General features: G+C 35.5%; 1 protein-coding gene across 1 annotated transcript; it reads left to right on the forward strand.

The window, feature by feature from the left end:
• Positions 1-1370: 1370 nt before the first annotated feature.
• LOC106884201 (uncharacterized) lies at positions 1371-19058 on the forward strand. Its single transcript, XM_089341250.1, has 4 exons — positions 1371-1896; positions 10536-10831; positions 15012-15118; positions 17527-19058. The coding sequence occupies exons 1-3, from the start codon at positions 1821-1823 to the stop codon at positions 15024-15026; spliced, it is 387 nt and encodes a 128-aa protein (XP_089197376.1). The 5' UTR covers positions 1371-1820; the 3' UTR covers positions 15027-15118; positions 17527-19058.
• Positions 19059-21893: the final 2835 nt, after the last annotated feature.

Consider the following 21893-nt stretch of genomic DNA (forward strand, 5'->3'; position numbering starts at 1 on the left):
CTGTTAAGAGAAAGAAAAGGAAGTAGAAGTTGAAAGGAGGATGATACTTAGAAAATCTTTTTTTGTGATCGTGCTTAGACGCATATATACATATAGGCGTAGGATTGGCTGTGTGGTAAGAAGCTTGCTTACCAACCACATGTTTCCGGGTTCAGTCCCACTGCGTGGCACCTTAGGCAAGTGTCTTCTACTATAGCCTGGGGCCGACCAAAGCCTTGTGAATGGATTTGGTAGACGGAAACTGAAAGAAGACCGTCGTATATATGTGTATATATATATATATATATATATACATGTGTGTGTGTATGTGTGTGTTTGTGTGTGTGTGTGTGTGTGTGTGTGTATGTTTGTGTGTCTGTGTTTGTCCCTCCAACATCCCTTGACAACCGATGCTGGTGTGTTTACATCCCCGTAACTTAGCGGTTCGGCAAAAGGAACCGATAGAATAAGTACTAGGCTTCCAAAGAATAAGTCCTGGGGGTCGATTTGCTCGACTAAAGGCGGTGCTCCGGCATGGCCACAGTCAAATGACTGAAACAAGTAAAAGAGTAAAAGCGAGTATGCGCAGCGTTGACCAACACCATTCAATTTTTTTTCTCCGTGTTTTTCTCCTTGTTTTCTCCGTATTCTTTCTGTTGAAGAGCGTAGCTCGAAACGTTAAAGACTTTCCGTATTCCCGAGCGTCATACTAATACATCCTTTTGTTGTTTACACCACCTGTCCTCGTCTGTTATTGTTTTTTTTCGTACATTCTCCCCCATATATATATATATATATATATATATATATATATATATATATATATATATATATATATATGCGCTCACACACGCACATTCGTTTCTCTCTCTTAAAAGTTACAACACCGAAGCTGATTACGTCATTTTCTCGAAAATAGAATGTATACTTCCTCCGTTAATATTTGCGTTTCAATAAATTCCTCTGATTTTCTCATTCTCAAGAAATCTCTTGTGAGACTTTTTATTGATGCACCTGAAGGGACCCAGAACGGGTCGAAATATGAGTTGTACCCAATAAAGTCTATTACACATTCCATCTCCTATTTTATTAATACTATATATATGTATATATATATATATATATATATATATATATATATATATATATATATATATACACAAAGGCAGAAAGACTGCCCTCCAGGAGGTTTTCTGCTAGCCCCTTAATAATATTTTCATATTTCATTCCCAGTTCTATAAATTTTAATATTTTATATCAAATTATTTCTTAGTAAGTATTGCTTTCATTATTTTTTTCACAGTCGTAATCTCTCTTTTTTAATCAAATTTCCCTGGAATTTATTCACAGGTTGAGCAACTATGCGGCGTTATTGTTCATATTAAAAATAAACTGCATCGAACTCTGTAGTCAATTTAGATCATGTTGAATATAAGAAACTTTTTTCTTCCATGCCTTCTTCCATGAACTACTTTCTTCCATGTTAACTATAATGAACTTCCTTTCTTCCAACATAAAACAGAGACCATAGTTCAAAACTCCTTATAGGCCTAAAATGAATGTAATATCCAAAAGTTGCTTCATGCATCGAAGTACCTTAACTGAACCGTAAAAATACATAACAAAAATATAATAATTGTAACTTTTGAATATACAGCTTTTTATGTGTAAGCTATCAATGAACTGCTATAAGCTGTGTGTGTGTGTATATATATATATATAGAGAGAGAGAGAGATATCCTCTTGCGCTACTTATATAGTTACTGCTTACATTGGCCTCAGTTCGCACAAACAGGAATAATAATACCACTGCGAGTAAAGCGAATACGATCCCACCTTTTATGGATTTTACCATTTCAGTCCTTCTATTGCAAGCTGCACGAAACAATGGAGGTTCACAAACATGGAAGCCTATAAGTATGTATGTTAATGAATTTTCATAAATATATATTAATGAATTTTCCAAAGTATATGTTAATAAATTTTCGTAAATTCTCACTATATATCCCCTTCTATGATTCTTTTTGAAAACACACTCCATGTTTGGTGTGTGTTTTCAGTTTTGTCAGCTCACGAATGTTAATTAAAGACTAGTATAAACACATTGTAATATACGCTGCACTAACTGAACCCAAGTAATATTTTTGAGTTTTGATAAAAAATATCTTAAAATCCCTACGAGCACGTGTGCATGTATATATGTATATACATTTCTCCCACTATGTAGAGCCGTGCACGCACCCTTCTGTGTAGATGAACGCCTAACGTAAAAGACAGACCTCCATAGCTGTTACTTCAAACTTCAGCTACTTTATATACATACATGCACTCGCACTTAAAGGCAAACACACACACACGCACAGACAGGAAGATAGATTGATAGATAGATACATACATACACGCATACATACATACATACATACATACATACATACATACATACATACATACATACATACATACATAGAAAGAAAGAGTTGGGTACCTGAAAAGATATGTACCTTGTAGCGGTGAATAAAGCTATGCTCACAGCCTTCGTTTGATAAATATCAAATAGGATCTTCCAGTTGGCTACACATAGAAAACCAAACCTATGAGCATCTAGGCCCTAGCGGTTGGCCGAAAACGCATGTTACATTGATTGGACTTTGATAGTACACTCCAGAGTGTCCGACTTGTCCTGAATTCCTTTGGCGTTTTATGAACAAATGTACAATAACAGACGCTGGATAAACTTCGATAGACTCCAGCTACGTTCCTGAGATATTCTTTTGTTTTTGAAATTATGTTTCATCTGATAACCAATCATATTTTTATTTTAGATTACACCTTAAAAATCAGTGACATTTAATCAAGGCATACAATCTATTTGTTACATCAACAGTAGCTGTATTTCCTATCTTTTCCTCTATATTTCACCAACCTCGCATTTAAGAGAATACCACTAGGATTCTCCTCCCACTGTTCTGAGTTAAATTAGTAATTAATGATTCGAACATAACCATTACATCCTTCTAACTCTACTTACCTATAAACGCACCATAGCACCTAGTACCTTTAGAACTGTAGCATTATATTTCCTTCAGCCCTTGGCTCTTCTAATTTCCTTATACTTAAACCCAGTAATTAAACATTCCTATTCTATCCTTTTAATAATCTTATCTATATCTACATTTACTCCCTGTTAAATCCGGATTTGTGATCTTAATTCATTTTGTCCCTTGAATTTCAATGGGAATATATCTGTATTTTTATCTTCATTTCTAAATTTTAAATTTTAAATCCCTTGCTTGCCAGTGTAGACATGTATTTCTAACAACCAAGATAGTCCTGATTCTTCCCCCTCCTCCATTAATATCTAACCATCTACTATATCAGACTTCTATTATCTTTTTACGACCGCTTTATTACCTCCACCACATCCTCTCTCCCATTGCTACGTAATTACTTACGTAATTGTCCGCAACTCTTCAGTGTGATCGTCATAGCAATATATGCCGAACTATACACGAGACGTCGGCATGAGATTGAACATGTACATAGTTCTACCAATTCTACAAATTATATTGCTATGACGATCAGTCTGAAGAGTTGCGGACAATTACGCCTACATATGTCTTGAAACAGCAAGGAGCATAGGGGAGCGGGCAAATGAACATTGGAGGGAACTTAAGGAAGGGAAGAGCTCATCAGTTTTGTACCAGCACGCTGAGCAAGAACATGGAGGCTCACTCAACAACATAGAAATTAAAATCTTATCCACACATAGCAGAGACGCAGCACTTAGACAAATTACAGAAGCTACACACATAATAGAAGATAAACCTAGCCTGAATAGGAAACTAAAATAGAACACTAACACACACCCCTAAGAAACCACAAACCACAACATATGACAATACTTTCCCCATAAACCAATAACAATATGAACAAAGTATAATACAATACATAGATAAACAAATGGAATTAAATACTACATACGTTAATAAAATTTAATTAAATATATATTAAAAAAAAGTAGATATAAACACATGAACAAATAAATAAATAAAAACAAAAACAAACGAACTTGTATTAACAGAGGATATAGATAATACAGGCACTCCCCATACACACACATGCACTTACAAAAACATAGACACATTGAAGGATACGCATGCGTAGACACATACAATAGGAATACAAAATACAAAATGGCTGATAACTAGCAAGGTGAGACATACATAAGAAAGAAGAAAGCAAAGGACCACTGATGAGGTCACAGAAGTGTGACGAAAGAACTCTGGCCGAAATAGGATTAATGTAATATAATGTAATATAAAGCTGAAGCAAATTAACACCAAATATACAGTGCGTGTGTTTTTATTGGCTAAACTGGCAATATGACCATCCCCAAGTACAACAACATCTGTTTCAACACACGATTTCACATCAAAAATCTTGCAAAACAAATATATATATATATATATATATATATATATATATATATATATATATATATATATACATATGCGGTCTTATCAATAAGTGTCGGAGTGTTGCTATTGTAACGAAACGAAACCACGCAAAGTGATGCCGCTTGACACGTACTAAGATTTTATACTCTAGCTCACTTCTGCTAGTTGCAGTAGTGCTTGGAAATAACGTGTGTAACGTGTGATTGTCGCATTGACCATGAAAGTGAAAGTTATCATGGCGATCACTGCTCCGAGGCTCAGAGGCCTACGCAAAGTAGCAGAAAGTGTATGTAGAGGAGCGTATGAATCGCTCACATGTGTACGAGTGTTTTAGACGCTTCTAAAATGGCCGTAAAATGTCGATGGTGGCGAACGTTCTGGGAGACCCGCAAATAGCAGAACGGAAAAAAAAACATCGCAGATGTGCGTGCAGCTTTCAGGGGAAATCGACGAATCTCCATCTATGAGTTATCAGAGCATGTGAAGATTAGTTACGGTTCAGTTCAATCTATTATCACTGAATATTCGGGTATCAGACGTGTGTCTGCTAAGTTTGTGCCAAAACTGCTTCCAGCTGACCAAAAAGACACACGGACTTCGTTAGCAGAACTTGATTGTCAAAAACCATGAAAACGTTTTGAAATCTTTGCATTGAAAACCACGAAAACTTCTCGAAATCTTTGCGTAGGCTTCTGAGCAGGTATCGCCAAGCTTTTGGCAAAGTCTGATGCAGGTCCTCTGCTCAACTTTCTCTGTTATGATCAATGAGACGATTACACGTTACATGCGTTACTGATGTAAACAGCCGAAGTTAACTAGAAACGTTAAAACTTAGTGCACATGCATAACAGAGTGCGGGCTCAATCTATGTCAAGCAGCTTTACTCTGCGTTTTTAAGCATCGTTATTATGGCAATGGTCTGGATATTTACTGATCAGATCACATATATTATTATATATATGTGTGTGTGTGTGTTTGTTTGTATGTATCTGTGTATGTATGAATTTATTAATTCATTTATATAGATATATATACAAATGTGCGTGTGATCATACAATTATATGCATACATACGTATTGGTATGTAAAATATAATATACACACACATATATATATATGTATGTATGTACAGGTTACGCGAACTTAAAGACACGAATATCAGTTGTCAAGCGATGGTGGGGTGGGGACAACCACAGACACACACACACACACACACACACACACACATAGAATGAAGAAATAGATATATCTGGGTCAATGGATTTCGAATTTTCAGAAATTAACACACTTAATTCTCAGCAGCAAGTTTCGCTATATACCTAGGTTTAAAAAATTTACTCGTTTAGTTCTTGTTAACCGTTGAAAAACTAGCCCTAAATTCAGAAACGCGTCTGTGTATAAATTTCATAAATGTATAAATATACAAAGAATGTTTATACACATATTATCATTAATTATTATTAGTAGTAAAATAAATAATAACAGCAACTATTTAACTGACCGTAAAGCAATATCCGAAATTTTATGATTAATTTATAATTTTATTCGGGCACACAAGTTGCCGGCATTGTTGTTGAAGTGAGTGTCGAAAAATCCTCTAATACACAAACCAATCACTGGAAATACAACAGGCGCATCGGAAATCGGGCGACGAGCAAAGAAATTAACTTATCATCTTGGTAGAAAGCCGCAGAAGTAAGAAACAGATATCCCTGGAACAATTGATTTCAATTTTTGAGAGAATTAAGAGAACTGATCCCTCGAAATTCGAAATTAGTCGATCCAGGGATATCTATTTCCTCATTCTGTGGTTTTCTGCCGCGATAGTAAGTTAATGGCTTTGCTCATCGCTCGATTTCTGTTGCGCATGTTGTATTTCCAGTTACTGGTAGTTTATTAGAGGATTTTTCGACTCTGCAATGCCAGCACCTTGTATGTCCTATTATAATTATAAATTAATAATAAAATTTCGGATTTGCCATTTATTGGCCGTTGCTTGCTATCCACATATATTATTGTTGTTACTATCTATTCTAGGAAAGCGCGAGGCGATTGAAATAGATATTTTATTGGTTGAACGATACATACATACATACACACACACACACACACACACACACACACACACACACACACACACATATATATATATATATATATATATATATATATATATAAGGGGCATTACTACAGAATAATGCCACACACTGGACTTATTCTGTGTGGCATTATTCTGTAGGAATGCCCCTTATATAAACATAAACGAATAATTATATTCTTGGGAATAGAAATTTCCCTTATGAATTTTTTTACACACTAGCTTCCTGATAAAATTCTTGTAAAAGATTTTTATCCTTTTTTGAATTTATTAATCAAATATATATATATATATATATATACATATATATATATATACATATATATATATATATATATATATATATATATATATATATCCACATACATGCACAAATATACACATGCATATATTTATATATTCACACAAATACACAAATACGTATAAACCCATATATATATATATACACACACATACATATACATATACACATACACACACGCCTACATGTACAAAAATACAGAAGTACATATAAATACATGTATATATATATATATATATATATATATATATATATATATATATATATATATATATATATATATATATATATATGTATGTGTGTGTATATATATGTATTCATGTATATGTACGTAAGTATGTGTGTACCTGTATGTGTGTATGTGTATATGTATATGTATGTTTCTCTCTCTCTCTCTCTCTATATATATATATATATATATATATATATATATATATATATATATATATATATATTCATTTGAGTTACTAAATAAGTTTCATAAGCAAAATAATAATTATCATAGTATCGTATAGTTTATAAATTGTATTCTTATTACAACAATGTTGTTTGTTACTTCTGAAAGTATTGATAGAGTTTAGATATGCACAATATGTCGTCCCTCATTTTGTAAATAATAATATAGATTAGTTCATTGAGAACTGTGCTTGTTGTTTGTTTGGTTTGTATTGATGGTTTCTGTCGATTCACTAAATTCTCCCTTCCAAGGTGTACGAATACCAATCATTATTTAAGTATCTTCACATCCGTTACCCCTAAAAAATTAGTAAATTTGATTTTCATTGCTGTAGTCTAACATATATATACATACATGCATACTTATATATATACATACATATATATATTTAGACCAACTACATTAAATAGATAGTTGTTGTATTGAATATGTAATTGTTTATATATGTTTTGTTGCAGTTATACATAGTAGAAGACTGAGATACTTAATTATATACATTTATATACACATATATCTTATTGTTGTATGCTGTGGTGACAAGCGACTACCTTGGACATGAGAGGGTTTCAATTAGTATGTGTTACGAGATGTAATGAAGTGAACTTCGATGGTTGTGGTTTGCACTTACTTGATTGTATTGTCTGTTAAAGGATTTTGTTATTCTTTAACTGTAATTGAATAGTTAACACTCAAGCCCATAACACATAAACATTTGAATTAATTTTTACAATCCAGGCGTCCTTTCGCACGGAATTTTATCTTTTTTTAAATGATGACCCTGAAGTGACTTTCTATCGCTTGAGATTTGAAACCGCATCTCAGAATTACTGGTCGCACTTTCGCTCGCCAAATCAGTTTGCGGCGTGAAAAACTTATTTGTCTTCTCAATTAAAACAACGATTGATGAGTTTTAATGACCAGCAATGTGAAGTTAAGTCCAGATGAACCGGATCTAACCTGAATATTTAGCTAAGGTTTGTCCATCTTTCTATCGATTGCATACTGTTTTAAATACGACAAACTGACCAGCCATGGTGGTCAGTTCCTTGTTTGCGATCGTGACAGACTGTTCCATACGGCTTTTGGGTTGAACGAGAGACGATGTCACTGAGTCAAACGAAAACTACTGTAAGCATCTTTCCTGTCTCCCCCACTCATTTGTTTCACACAGAAATTCATCTACACACACTTGATTAATCTATCTAATTGTCATGCCTACCATATTTGCAGATTACAATTTCTATCACATTTGTCACACACCCTTTCCTTATCGCAATGCTAAGTAGATTGTCAACAAATGCATACAGTTAAAATTATATGTTGATTTTCATTGATCCGACGATCGATTTGAAATTGTAAATGTAAGGAAAATAAATCATGATGTTTGAATAAATGAGAGGTTAGACGAATGTTCATACACACATGAATGAGAAATACCAGTTCGGGGTCAGTTGTACACGGGGATAGAAATGCTGTATTAAGAAGTGTCGATGATGCAGATCTGGTTGCAGTACGTGTCGTACGAAGTTGTGGCTGTAATGCTGCTGCCTGGGTTACTTGTACAGGAGTTCTCACATGTGGTATATTTGCTATTAACCATGGTGAAGTAGTTCACGAACAGTGCTATGATAGAACCTGTGCAGTGTTGCTGGTGCTGTGTACGTAGAGGTGCTGTTGACGACGTCGGTGAGACCTTGGTGGTGACGAAGATAGAGGTTGCTGTAATTCTGTTGGACTGGTGTTGTCTGGCGTTGTCGCTGGAACTGGCTGTATCGTGTGTGGTCAGTGGGTATACCTTAAAAGGTCTGAAACCAAAGACCTAAAGACGAGGAGTAGGCTCAAAATGGATTGTGAACCAGCTGTCTCACTTCATCTAATTTAGGGACTTAGATTGATTAGGTTGCATATTAACGCATTACAGTAGAAAACAAATTGCGCCAGCACCAACCAATCAGGGTAGTGGACGCAACGGGGTCCAAATAGCGACCAAAGATTAGCTATCTGCTACGTTCGTATGTACATATATATATAATAAAGAGGGGAGAGGAATTTCACTTGAGTGTACGTTACAGTACTCATATAAAGAATGAATGTCAGTATTATTGCCTGAGATTTGAAACCGCATCACAGAATTATTGGTCGCAATTTTTGCCCGCCAAATCAGTGTGCAGCGAGATAAATTTCTTTATGCTGTCAGTTAAAACAACGATTGATGAGTTTTTAATGACCACCTAGGAGAAATTAAGTTCAGATAAACCAGATCTAACCTGAATATTTAGCTAAGGTTTGTCCATCATTCTATCGACTGCAGACTGTTATAAATACGATCAACTGACCAGCCAAAGTGGTCAGTTCCCTGTTTGCGATCGTGACATCCTGTTGCAGAACGTTTTGGGGCTGAACAAGAAACGATGTCACTGGGTCAAACGAAAACTAGTGTAAGCATCTCTCCTGTCTCCTTCACTCGTTTGTTTCACACTGAAATTCATCTACTCACACTTGATTAATCTATCTAATTATCATGCCTACCACATTCACAGATTACCTTTTCTACCTCATTTGTCACACACCCTTTCCTCAGTAGCAATTGCACAAGGCTAAGTAGATTGCCAGCAAATGCTTACAGTTAAAATTATATGTTGATTTTCATCGATCCGACGATCGATTTGTAATTGTAAATGTAACGAAAATAAATCATGTTGTTTGAAACATCGCATTTGAGTTACACACTTTTCAACAAGAAGACATATTCTGCAAGAATCATAATCACTATCACCATCATCATCATCATCATCATTATCATCATCATCATCATCATCATCATCATCATCATCATCATCATCATCATCATCATCATCAGTTACGTCCGATAACTCCATCATCGTCAGATTCCCTTCGTTACGTATATAATGGAACTGTGATTGTGTATATCAGAAACAATATATATAAGTCGAAACAATTTGTTGGCCTGTTATGGTTTTTATAATTATTTATGTTAAAAATATTGTTATATCATATTCATAGTAATTAATGTAATAGTGTAATATAAATAATTTATTGGATTGTCAATAGTATATTTCTAATTAATGTAATAGTGATGATATTAATTAATTTTTTTAATTATAAGCAAATCTTAACAAGACAGTTGATGCTACCAACCAGTATATAACATTTGTTGATTAATTAAATATATGAGAAATGTGCACTTTGAAATATTGTTTGTGGAATTTAAAATCTTTTCCAGATAACACAAAAACTGTGGAACTGAATGATGATCCACCAGGATGCAATGAAAACCATGGATACACAACTGATTTTGGTAATGCTTCGGCATTTGAACATCCCGAACAAAATGTATATCCACCACCACCACCATATACACCAGAACCCGGATATTCACCACAGCATGAATATCCACCACTACCAGCATATTCACCACAACCCGGATATCCACAACAACCTGGATACCTGTCACAACCAACACCTGTGCTACAACAACCACAGCAACAACAACAACAACAACAACAGCAAACTCTTATTGTAAGCAAATATCATTTCTTCTCACTTTACTCCTTACACTACAACAACCATTTATCCCAAACAGATCTCTTATCTTTAGCAAGTTTTAGACATCAAAACGTAAATTTACTCTGTAAGAGTTTTTAGTCAGTTATTTCGTTATATGGAGCACAATAAATGTTTTAATTTGGTATTTATTTTAGCAGTATATTTTAATCGAATGTCTGACAGGTTGTAATGAAGTACAAGGGTAAGAGTAGCAATCGGAGTAACTGACATGGAAGATATATACACATTTATATGTCTCTCATTGAGCAAGCTATCACTGTTCCTTTCCTGCGGTTTATTAGAGATCTCACCTCTGTTTTCTGCTATGAGATTACTTTTATCAGAAAGAACTGTATTTTCGATCGTTTCCTCTGCTGCTGTTTTCCGATACCCGCCATTTCATAGTTTCGAGCTCTACTTATGTGAACCAACGATTTTTTCTTATTGCTCTAGCTTGATCCTATAATCTCTGATCCTTGAGTTGAAACAATCCTCTTTCTCTCCATTGATCATACATACGTTGTCGGTTACCTCTAATATGAAGACCATTTTCGATTATAGGGTTGCTCAGGTAGTAAAAACTCCATGATCACATCATTAAATTGTTTGTTCCATCTACGCCCTGTGTGCTGATCCCTTGCTGGTTAACGACAGGCTGGAGTCGGACCCGTATTTCTAAGCCTGCCGGGTGCAACACTGTCGCCATGTCGGGCTTCAGTTTCATTACCACCACCCACGCACAATATTTTGTCTTTTCGCTGTCATTCATTCCAACCGCTTCCTTTCATTAATATTATTATCATCACTGATATTATTATTTTCATTTTTTACTATTCGTCATTGTTAACATTTCCTCTGACTCGACATGCTTTTTGGCTAAATTATCATCATCATCATCATCATCATCAGTAGTAGTATAGTAGTAGTAGTAGTAGTAGTAGTAGTAGTAGTAGTAGTAGTAGTAGTAGTAGTAGTAGTAGTAGAAGAAGAAGAAGAAGAAGAAGCATCAGGGGTGGGAGCTGACAGGATCGTTATCACGCTGGACGAATTTCTTAGCGGCATTTCAGCCGTCACTGCGTTCTGAGTTCAAATTCCACAAAGGTCGACTTTGCCTTTCAACCTAGGAACCGACAAATTAAGTACCAGTGAAAAACTGTGCCTCCAGTAGAAAGGATTATTATTATTATTATTATTATTATTATTATTATTATTATTATTATTATTATTATTATTATTTACTTTTTATTCGCATGTTTGTTACAATCACTTGCCAAGACACACTCAGCATCGTTGGGCGAGTGAAAGACAAAAGATCTTACAGTATGAGTGAAAATTTGAGGGGGGGAGTGGCAGGGGCAGTAGCGAAATATCTTCATGTAACACAACACAGATATTTAAATTGATAGGATTTGCTCAGCATGTGGGCAGTACTTGTCAACATTTATTTTTTCCTGAGATATTATCGAGATGCTTTTGTCATCCTTCTCTTATCACACCTAGGACACCCACAATAACAGGAACAGCGGTCGCTTTAAGATGTTACATCTTCTGTATTTGAAGTTCCAAGTCTTTATATTTTACTCAATTTCTCAAATTCATTTACAGATATATTTTTATCAGTGGGAACACATACATCTATTAGTCTAGAAATATTTTCTTCCCTGTCTGTAATGTCTATGGCTAGTGGATTGGCCTGGATCGTTCTATCACTGTTGACTAGAAAATCCCAAAGAATAGTGACATTTTAACCTTCAACGACTGGCTCAAGATGATATTCATACCAGTAAGCAGGAATGCTGGTTTTGTAGTGTTTACATATTTTCCAATGTAGATACTGCCCTACACTATCGTGGCGATTTTTGTATTCGTTTGATATCAGCAGAGGACATCGCGAGATTAGATGGTTTATTGTTTCATCAAATTTATCGCAGAATCTACACTTAGGGTCTGAACTATTTTGTAGAACGGAAGCCTGGTAATTTTTTGCAAGGAAGCTTTGATCTTGTGCCGCTAATATGGAGTCTTCAGTCTCTACTTTTATTTCCGACCTTCTCATTCAATGTTTGGTTGTTGCTTGATATAGTAATTTCAGGTTTTTCATCTGATACAGGGTTAATGCTAAGTTCACTTGCGAATTTGCTAGCTTCCTTGACGATATAATGTGATTTTTTGCTGCTTTTGTGTTTGTTCACAAGCCGCAGCATCCAGTCTTCTGTACTAGATAAGTACTTGTTCATTGCTATTGAAGAAGGTCTTAGAGCATAGTTCTACCTACTCCATTCTTCTTCCTCCCGTTACTTCTAGGTAGGTATAGCTGATCAGCTTCTGATTTGGGGTAGTGCAGGTTCTTAGATGTTAGTAGTTTTCTTGTCTTCCTCTCCAGGCGTTGTAGTTCTGTAAGATTACATTTAAGGATGTTCAAAGTGTACTGGACTACTGGAAGTGCCAGGGTATTAATGGGCTCGATGCAATTTTTGGAAGTGGGTTCAGGTTTTTGTAAGAGGCGTATTCTTCTGTAATATTATTGTGTTTTTTCCCCCGCACAGTAGCATATTGTATGCTGTCTGCATCATTTTTACCCAGGTACTTATAGTTTTCTTGTGAGTCAGGGTCCTTAATGGTAGTGTCGGTATCTAATTTAATGGAAGCTGTTTGCTTCAGATTTCCCCTAACAAAAGTTGCTTTAGCACACTTATCAAGGCCAAAATCCATTCCGACGTCATTGCTGAACTCTTTAACAAGTCTCCCAGTAAACTCAGACTTGTTGAGTTCTCGCATAATATCTTATTTTGCTGCTATGAGCTTATCATTATTATTCTCATCAAATTCTGTGTCATGTCTATTTTGGTGCTCTTGAGGTAGGTCTACTTGCTCCTCTTTTTCCATTATTCTTTCTTTTAATTTGTCATTGGGATGTACTGCTCATACTTTGGGCCCTGTGCATCTGTTACCTATTTCATCTAAATTATTGATGCTTTCATTCGGTCTAGCTTGGAATATTTGTGTCTTAATTTGGCTAAATTTCAGCGTCAGTTAACCTTTAATTCTTAATGATGTTTCTACGTATATTATTTCTTTTATTTGCCTCTATATATCTGCATACATCGTTATCAACTTAGTTTCTCCATGACGTGTATATTTGCACAAGGTTATTGTTTGGATTTAGCTAGGTTGTAGAGAAAGCTTTCAGCATGTCTCTATAATCCTCACTAGTCCATTTTCTGTGTTTTGCTTTAGGTGATGATTTTCATGGTGCTACTAAAGACCTAGAGTTAGGGTCATCCTGATTCAGGTTACCTGGCAGTTCGTTTTTTTATAGTTTGTTCCAGCAGCAGACCTTTTGACCTCAGTGTGGTTCCCCACTGAGTACAGCGGTTCTTGATGTACCTGGCTACCTCTGATTCGGTATGAGTTTGGTTTGTCGGTAAAGCATTGACGATGATAGTAGGAGACGGGTCTGTTTGTTCAAAGTTGACTTTTTGATATGACAGCGTTTCCTTGCTCTTCCTTTGGATATATTTATCGTATTGTAGGCTGATAGATCCAAAATCGCCTCTATTTTTCTTGAAAGCTATGTGTCTGGGCAAAAATTCTTAGTGATGTTTTAAACTGGGTCACCAATTTGCTCCTTCTTATATTCGTTTGTGGGGAGTGGCTTTGTTTTTGTTTGGTACTGCATCGCTCGTGAAAGGTGTTTTTCTCTGTTATTTTCTGTATGTTCACGTGTGTGTCGTGTAGACAATTTTTATGCTACTTGTAAAAGTTAGTAAATGCACTTGGAGAAATGGGGAGTTGCATGTAAAGATAATTATTCAATCTACGTAATTACTGTGTAATTAGTGTGTTTAACCAGGTTTTCTTGTACTGGTTTCGGCATCTTTCGTATGTCACATAGAGATATCACACGTTTCAGAAAGAACCTACACTGCATGTAACAAAAATCCTTCTGATTTTTTCATTCCTTTGCTTTCTTTACAAAGACTTTTCTCATTGCTATATCGCGGTGTTTTCCTTCCATTGCACCGACGTTACTGGATTAACATTGTTTTGTGGAGAGAGCTTATTAGATTACATCCATGTTGTGGCCATCATCGTCATAAACATCACTAGATAATTAAATTATTTTTTTTTTATTTCTTCTCTTTTCACACAGAAAACCAGGAACTAAAATACTTTGCATTTAAGACGACTGCAGCAATTTTTGTCACCTGTTTCTGCTGTTTTCCAACAGGCTTTGGTGCTCTTCTTAAAGTATTAAAAGTAAGAAAAATGCGAACATTTCTTGCAAGAATTTCTGTATATTTGCTCATCTTTTATTCAATCGTGGCTGTGTGATAAGAAGTTTGCTTACCAATCAAATGGCTCCGGGTTCAGTTCTACCGCACCTGGGGTGATTTGTACAATAGCCACGTGTAGATCAAAGCCATGTGAATGGATTAAGCAGAAGGAAACTGAAAGAAACCTGTCATATACACTCATACCTACACATATATATATATATATATATATGTATATATACATATGAATATATGTGAGTGTATGTGCGTAGAAGAGAAAAAGAGTATCTGTGTTTGTGTTTGAAACCGATGTTGGTGAGTTTACGTTCTCGTAATCTAGCGTTTCGGCAAAAGATGATAAAATAAATACCAGCCTTAAAAATACGATATGTACAGGTGTCGATCCGTTCATCTAGAACTCTTCAAAGCAATGCTCCAGCAAGGCCGTAGTCTGATGACTGAAACAAATACTGTACCGTGCAAAGACCTTCGGCCAATTTAAATTATTGTAAATTCCTATTAATTGCCAACCTATAAGTGGATGTTTCGCATTGCACTTTTTACACATGAAGCATTGGCCCTAATCATTGTATTTTGTAGCAGGAGTCTGAATGAGATGGAAAGATGTGAGACGACCACCATAATTGGCCATGCAAAAGTCTATGGCCACCTCACATAAACATATCAAGATACAGTGTTTCAAAACAGAAAAATGTCTATAATGAAAATTTATTATATAATGTTCATTCCAAGAAGTGACTGTACATTGTTGATATTTCGTATGGCTTCCTCTCAGCTTGAATGATTGCTTCAATGCACCTAGCTTGAGATGCGTACAAATCCTTTACCATCTTCACAGGCATTTGATATCATTTTTAGTGGCTGATCTCCTACAGCAGTTCAAGATTGCGTGGATTATTCTGACGAACTCTTCTCTTTAGTTCTGTCCATATTTGCTCGATGATATTTAAGTCATGACTCTGAGCTGGCCAATCTTTCAGCATAGTAATACCTTCATCGGCTAGACTCTCTTATGCTGCACGTGATCTGTGGCATTGCGCTCGGTCATGCTGAAAAATCTCACCTTCATTCAAGTTTTTTATCAGTTTTTTCCTGCAGCAACTATATGTATTTGGCACTTCTCCAGTTACCGTCAGTTTTAATCAACTTTCTCGAAACATATCTTTTTATGTATCCCCAAAGTATCCGATTCTTACTCCCAAACTTCACTCTTTTTGTCGTGTAACGTGGGTCGTTTCGCCTTCCTGGAGGACTTCTGACAAATTCTCACTTATTAAAAAGTGAAACGAACCATATATGTAAACAGTGATTGTCTACTTCTTATGCATAATTTGACCACCTCATGCATACATACATAAATACACACAAACGCACGCACACACACACACACACACACACACACACACACACACACATATGTACATATAATAAATCCCCCCACCCCGCCAAAAAAAAACGAAGAAAAAAAGCTATGTTTGGATTATATTATCCAATGTGATATTAGCCAATATCATTTTTTAAGAGAGCATGTTGTGACTTGAAGAATTTAGCTTCTCTTCCAAACAGTTTTAGTTATCTCATGGGGTTGATACGCATTTAGTTGATGGAGATTGTAGAGGAGAAGCAAAAATAAATGTCCTAAACAAGATCAAACGAACATCATGATTGTAATAGTTGTGAAAATGGTTCTTATGTAAAGTCTCACCTGTACTGCGTCTTTGCTCCATTATGTCTAACAATAACCATTTCAAGTATTTCAGACACAGCAGTCTTGTTTTTCTCATCTTTAATATCTCTGTCAGCTTACCGTATCATTGTAAATAAGGTTTCTACTAATCCAGTCTACATAAAATAGCTTTAACCCCTAAGTAGCAATTGGCTAAGAAACAGCATGGCATATAACAGCGTTGATAGAACATCTGCTTTTATAAGAGCAATGGTTATGAAACTGATAAATATCACTTCACCACCACCACAACCACACCCACACTACAAAAATATTGGTGGAATTTGTGGTCACACCAACTCCCCTCCATTCACTCCTTTATTAAGAAGAAATTCTATTGTTCATCCATATAATTCAATATTATTACTGTTATGGCTGGTAGAATCGATACCACGAAGCGCTAAATATTTAGCGGTGTTTTGTCCGTCTTTACGTTCTGAGTTCAAATTCCTCCAGGTTTACTTTGCCTTTAATCCTTTAGGGATACATAAAATAAGTACTTGTTTGAGTACAGGGAACGATGTAATTCACTTACTCCTCCAAAATTGCTGGCCTTGTGACAAAATTAGAAATCAATATATTTGCTGTTCAGTTTTATTGGCTTGCTTTAAATATGAACTAATTCTTGTCTGTCTATCTTCTAGGCAAACACAATGGCTCAGAATGGAAATTTAGAAGGTGCAACCAAGGCAAATAGAACTGCAAAGGAATTAATCCTAATATCACTTTTTATTGGTTTTCTTTTGTATACGCTTCCAGTCATCGTTCATATTACTTACAAATATATTTGATAATTATATATTCTGATCGGTGAACTCTAAGGCTTCAGCATGATGGCAAGAACCCATAAAGCAGTAAAATTATGAAAGCATAGAGATATTCCTGAAAGACTTGTACCATTCCTTCACTCCAATTTAATTTCCCACGAAAGCAATGGGTGATATTGTTGCATTTTGGTTTTAATTCAATCTTCTTTATTTAAGAATAATCAAACTTTAAAAACATTTTATAAATATAATAGTTAAACAAAGCAAATTTTTAAACTCTTTCCTAGTTTTTCAAAATATTCCCTTAAAACCAATCGTTTGAGATTTTAATATTTATATGAGCGCTTAAGCAGTTTAACATAAATTAAACACAAGATACACAAAGAATAAACAGTTATACAATATATTGACAAATATCGCTATACATGTCAACACAAAATATTTAGTGGAATATATCTTGTAGCTTTCATTCACAATTATTTCGGTTAACATTGGTTTAAATATTTCTTATCATGTCAAGCAATAGCAAGTGGAGTTCACAACAAACACACTAATGGCATTTTGCAGACAAGAAAGCAAACCTTCAACGCAGTAAAGCTGTAAGGACAGCAGCGAAAGATTGAGTATCTGTCCATATAAAACGAAAAAAAAAAAAAGAACGTCGCCCGCGGGTACAGACAGGACTCGAACAGGCACCGCTCAGATATTATCTGCCGACAATACCATTTAGCTAGACAGTAACGTGCGATGAAATATCGTCAAATTTAAAGCTACTTCGAATGCAATAACACTTTATAAACAAACTTTGGAAGCGTCAGATATGGTTGCTATTTTGCAGACCAGAAAATAATGATTTTGTTGTACTATCGTCTTTAGAAAAAATATCTGAAAGTGTTTTCCGTTAATAAAATTCAATATTTTAACAAATGAATTTTATAACAAAATAGTAGTTGTTTAAAATTGTAGATACATCTGTAGCAAACTCATAAGAGGCGGAGAGAGAACGTAAGTTCGTTTGCCCGAACATGAGAAATTATTGATTTCTCATTGGTTAAAAATTACTGCCCATATACGAATTATGAACTTCGTTGAAGAAATCTTTCACGGGGTTACGGTTCTATGATTCGTGTATGAGTAGTTATAAAAACCCTGATTTTCGGCAATATCTCCAGTGTCCGTTGGACAGCCACTCAAATCCACGGCACTCACCCTTTTGAGTATCGGCTAATATATATGCCATGTTCAATACTCAAATCCGACAATATTGAATTGTCGTGAAACCTTATAGTTAGAATGAGAAATTAGTTAATATAAATTTAAGTCGTAATTCTCTACGACGAAATGATTTGGTTTCTAAATTTCTATAAATGTAAAAAAAATGTATATAATAAATTAATGTAGAAACTTAATTCCTGTTACTTCTCGTTTCTTTCAACTTGTTGAATTTATTTCTGTATATTAATGAAACTGTATTTTTTTATGTGTAACGGTCAAAAAAATATAATCCATATCTTCAACATACATGTAAGTAATGAACGCACGTTCAGCGTCTTGGTATGATACATCATAACATTTTCGCAGCCTAAACTAAGAGTTATGCTTAGTGATAAATACTTATAATTAAGTTATAAGTAACGAGATTATCATTATAGCTTTTAATTAATAAACAATAATATTTGTTATAACTTACGAATGAAAACATTATAAATAAAGATATAGTATGTCTCACATTTCAACGACCTGTTGTGATAACCGACCACATAAAACATCAATAAATCAACAAGTATATTCTATGACGAGCGGCAGCAGTAGTAATAATGACAACAACAGTAATTACTACTACTAATACTGCTGCTGCTGCTGCTGCTGCTATTGCAACTACTACCACTACGTGCGAAACACTCAAGTGGAAAGGAACTAACAAGAAACGTGGGCAGATATAGACTTCATCAACCGAGACTGATCAAACGACACTGCCCAAGTGCAATTCTTAAAGGATCCACTCGTAGTTCATCATTCTGCAAACCTCTGTAGTAGTGAAGAACTTACCCTCATTCCCACTTATCTGAGAAAACAGAGAACGAGGGTGAGTATATCTGGTATGCCACCAGAAGTGGTCATCTGGTGAGTGTTGGTGTGCGGAGATCTGGTGGTAAGTGATATTCTCCTGGACGTTATCAAATAAAGCGAAGAGAATTGATTCAGAACAGAACTGGAAGATTTATTAGACGAATCTAGAACTGCTGGTAAAAAGATCTTCATTTATTACAGCCACACACAAGGCAGACCTTCATGTCACGGTGGAGTGAAGAAAACCACAATTCACATATATTATGATGTAACCATGTAAAAGTCGTCTGCACCATTGGAAAGTGAAAGTATGCAGGCACCGCTCTTTCCAGCATCACAAACATCAAACACAATTACAATGCCAAGAACAGCATGCAACCATACTATTTGCGATAGGAATAGCAACAGCGCCAGCAGCAACAAATGTGTTTATGAATGTGTGTATTCAGGGTGTGCAAGTTCGGTCTCAATTATGCTGAGATTTACTTGTTAAACGGTAAAGATTAATGGGTGTAGTTACTTCCATGTAGAGCTGGTGTGAGGAGAGAATGGATGTATGTGCGAGCATTTGAATGTGAGAGGTGTGCGTGCAAGTTTGTGGTCTAACATGCGCGCTTACGTGGTTGAATCGGTTTTGTGAGTGAATGTGTATGATTATACGTGTGTGTGTACGAATGTATATGTGTTTGCTTATGTGATTGCATTCCAGCATGTGTGAGCATAATGGCGCGTGTGTGTGTGTGGTGTGGAGTTTTGTTTTTTTTTTAATAGGGAAGCGTCTGTGTGTATGTTAATGTGTTTGCGTGTTTTATTATTATAGGCGAAACGGAAGGCGGTGATCTGGCAGAATCGCTAGCGCGTCGGGCGAAATGCTAAGCGGTGTTACGTGTGCCATTACGTTCTGAGTTCAAATTACGCCGAGGTCGGTCGACTTTGCTTTTAAACTCCTCGGGGTGGGGGAGTCGTTAATATTAGTACCAGTTACGCACTGGCGTCAATGTAATCGACTTAATCCTTCCCGAAAAATTTGAGGCCTTGTGCTTCCAGTAGAATGGACTTTTATAAGCAAAATAACCCTCTCGAAAAACTCTAATGTCTTTTAACACACAAGTTCACATTTAGGATTTGGCAAACCAAATAAAAATGCGAAGTATAGATATAAGATATTCTTTGTATAAATCGTATTATCCTTAAAGCTCCTTGTAGAATGTCATAAACCAGCCTGCTTCCTAGATGCGAATTTTTTTCCCACAACACTTCCGGATCCCAGTAATGAACTAATTTGCATACAGCCAATCAGAATTCACCTTAACCTTGCTGTCGAGTTAATAAACACACTCTACCAAGTAAACGCAAGACGAAGAATGGTGTTGTACTTCGATCGATCGCCAAGTTATGCCTGATTTTAGGAGACAAATAATTAGATTGATTTGCATCCATACTTATTATCGGATTTTGTTAGGGCCCCATATGGTAAAGATGTGGATGAGAAAAATATGGGTTGAGGGTGATGTGCTAGCAACCCTCTCCCCTTACTGTTTTACAAAGTAAACAACAACACAAATAACTACGCAGAGGCAACCATGGTTGAAACAAGAACAAGAACAACAAGCATTATTAAAAGAGACAAGAAGCATGGTCATTCCTTATCCAACTGACCTTATCTTATCGCCCATCACTTGTTATGCGCTCATAAATTATAGTTTGATAGTTGAGCTCTGATTGTCTGTATGCAAATGAATTTATAACTAGGATCCGGAATTGTCGTGTGAAAAAAAAAATGTTTACTAGACACATGTTAAGTAACTTCAATACCGAGTCGTATTGCTAGATATGTGCTACAGTGCAAATGTAGGACATATGAGAGTAAACACAATTTTATATTATGGTTTCTAGGCGCATTTCACCATTTCACCATTATGATTGTTCGAAACCCAACGATTAGATGGTCTGCAACTTAATATTCTCGGATGATTTGTTAGTCTTGTGCATCTAAAATGCATTTTGAACACCAATTGCTTGATAAAAAAACGAACATAACGTTGGAACACGCGTAGAACCATAATATAAACTTGCATTTGTCCTTACGCCTTATTCTCCTATTTACACACACACACACACACACACACACACACACACACACACACACACACACACACACACACACACACACA

Source organism: Octopus bimaculoides, chromosome 2, assembly GCF_046866305.1.
Source record: "Octopus bimaculoides isolate indiv1 chromosome 2, ASM4686630v1, whole genome shotgun sequence".
NCBI lineage: Eukaryota > Metazoa > Mollusca > Cephalopoda > Octopoda > Octopodidae > Octopus > Octopus bimaculoides.

Coding starts and splice junctions, on each gene's coding strand:
- LOC106884201 (XM_089341250.1), top strand. CDS start 1,821: ATGGATTTTACCATTTCAGTCCTTCTATTGCAAGCTGCACGAAACAAT. Junction 1,897..10,535: donor ACAAACATGGAAGCCTATAA/GTATGTATGTTA, acceptor AATCTTTTCCAG/ATAACACAAAAACTGTGGAA.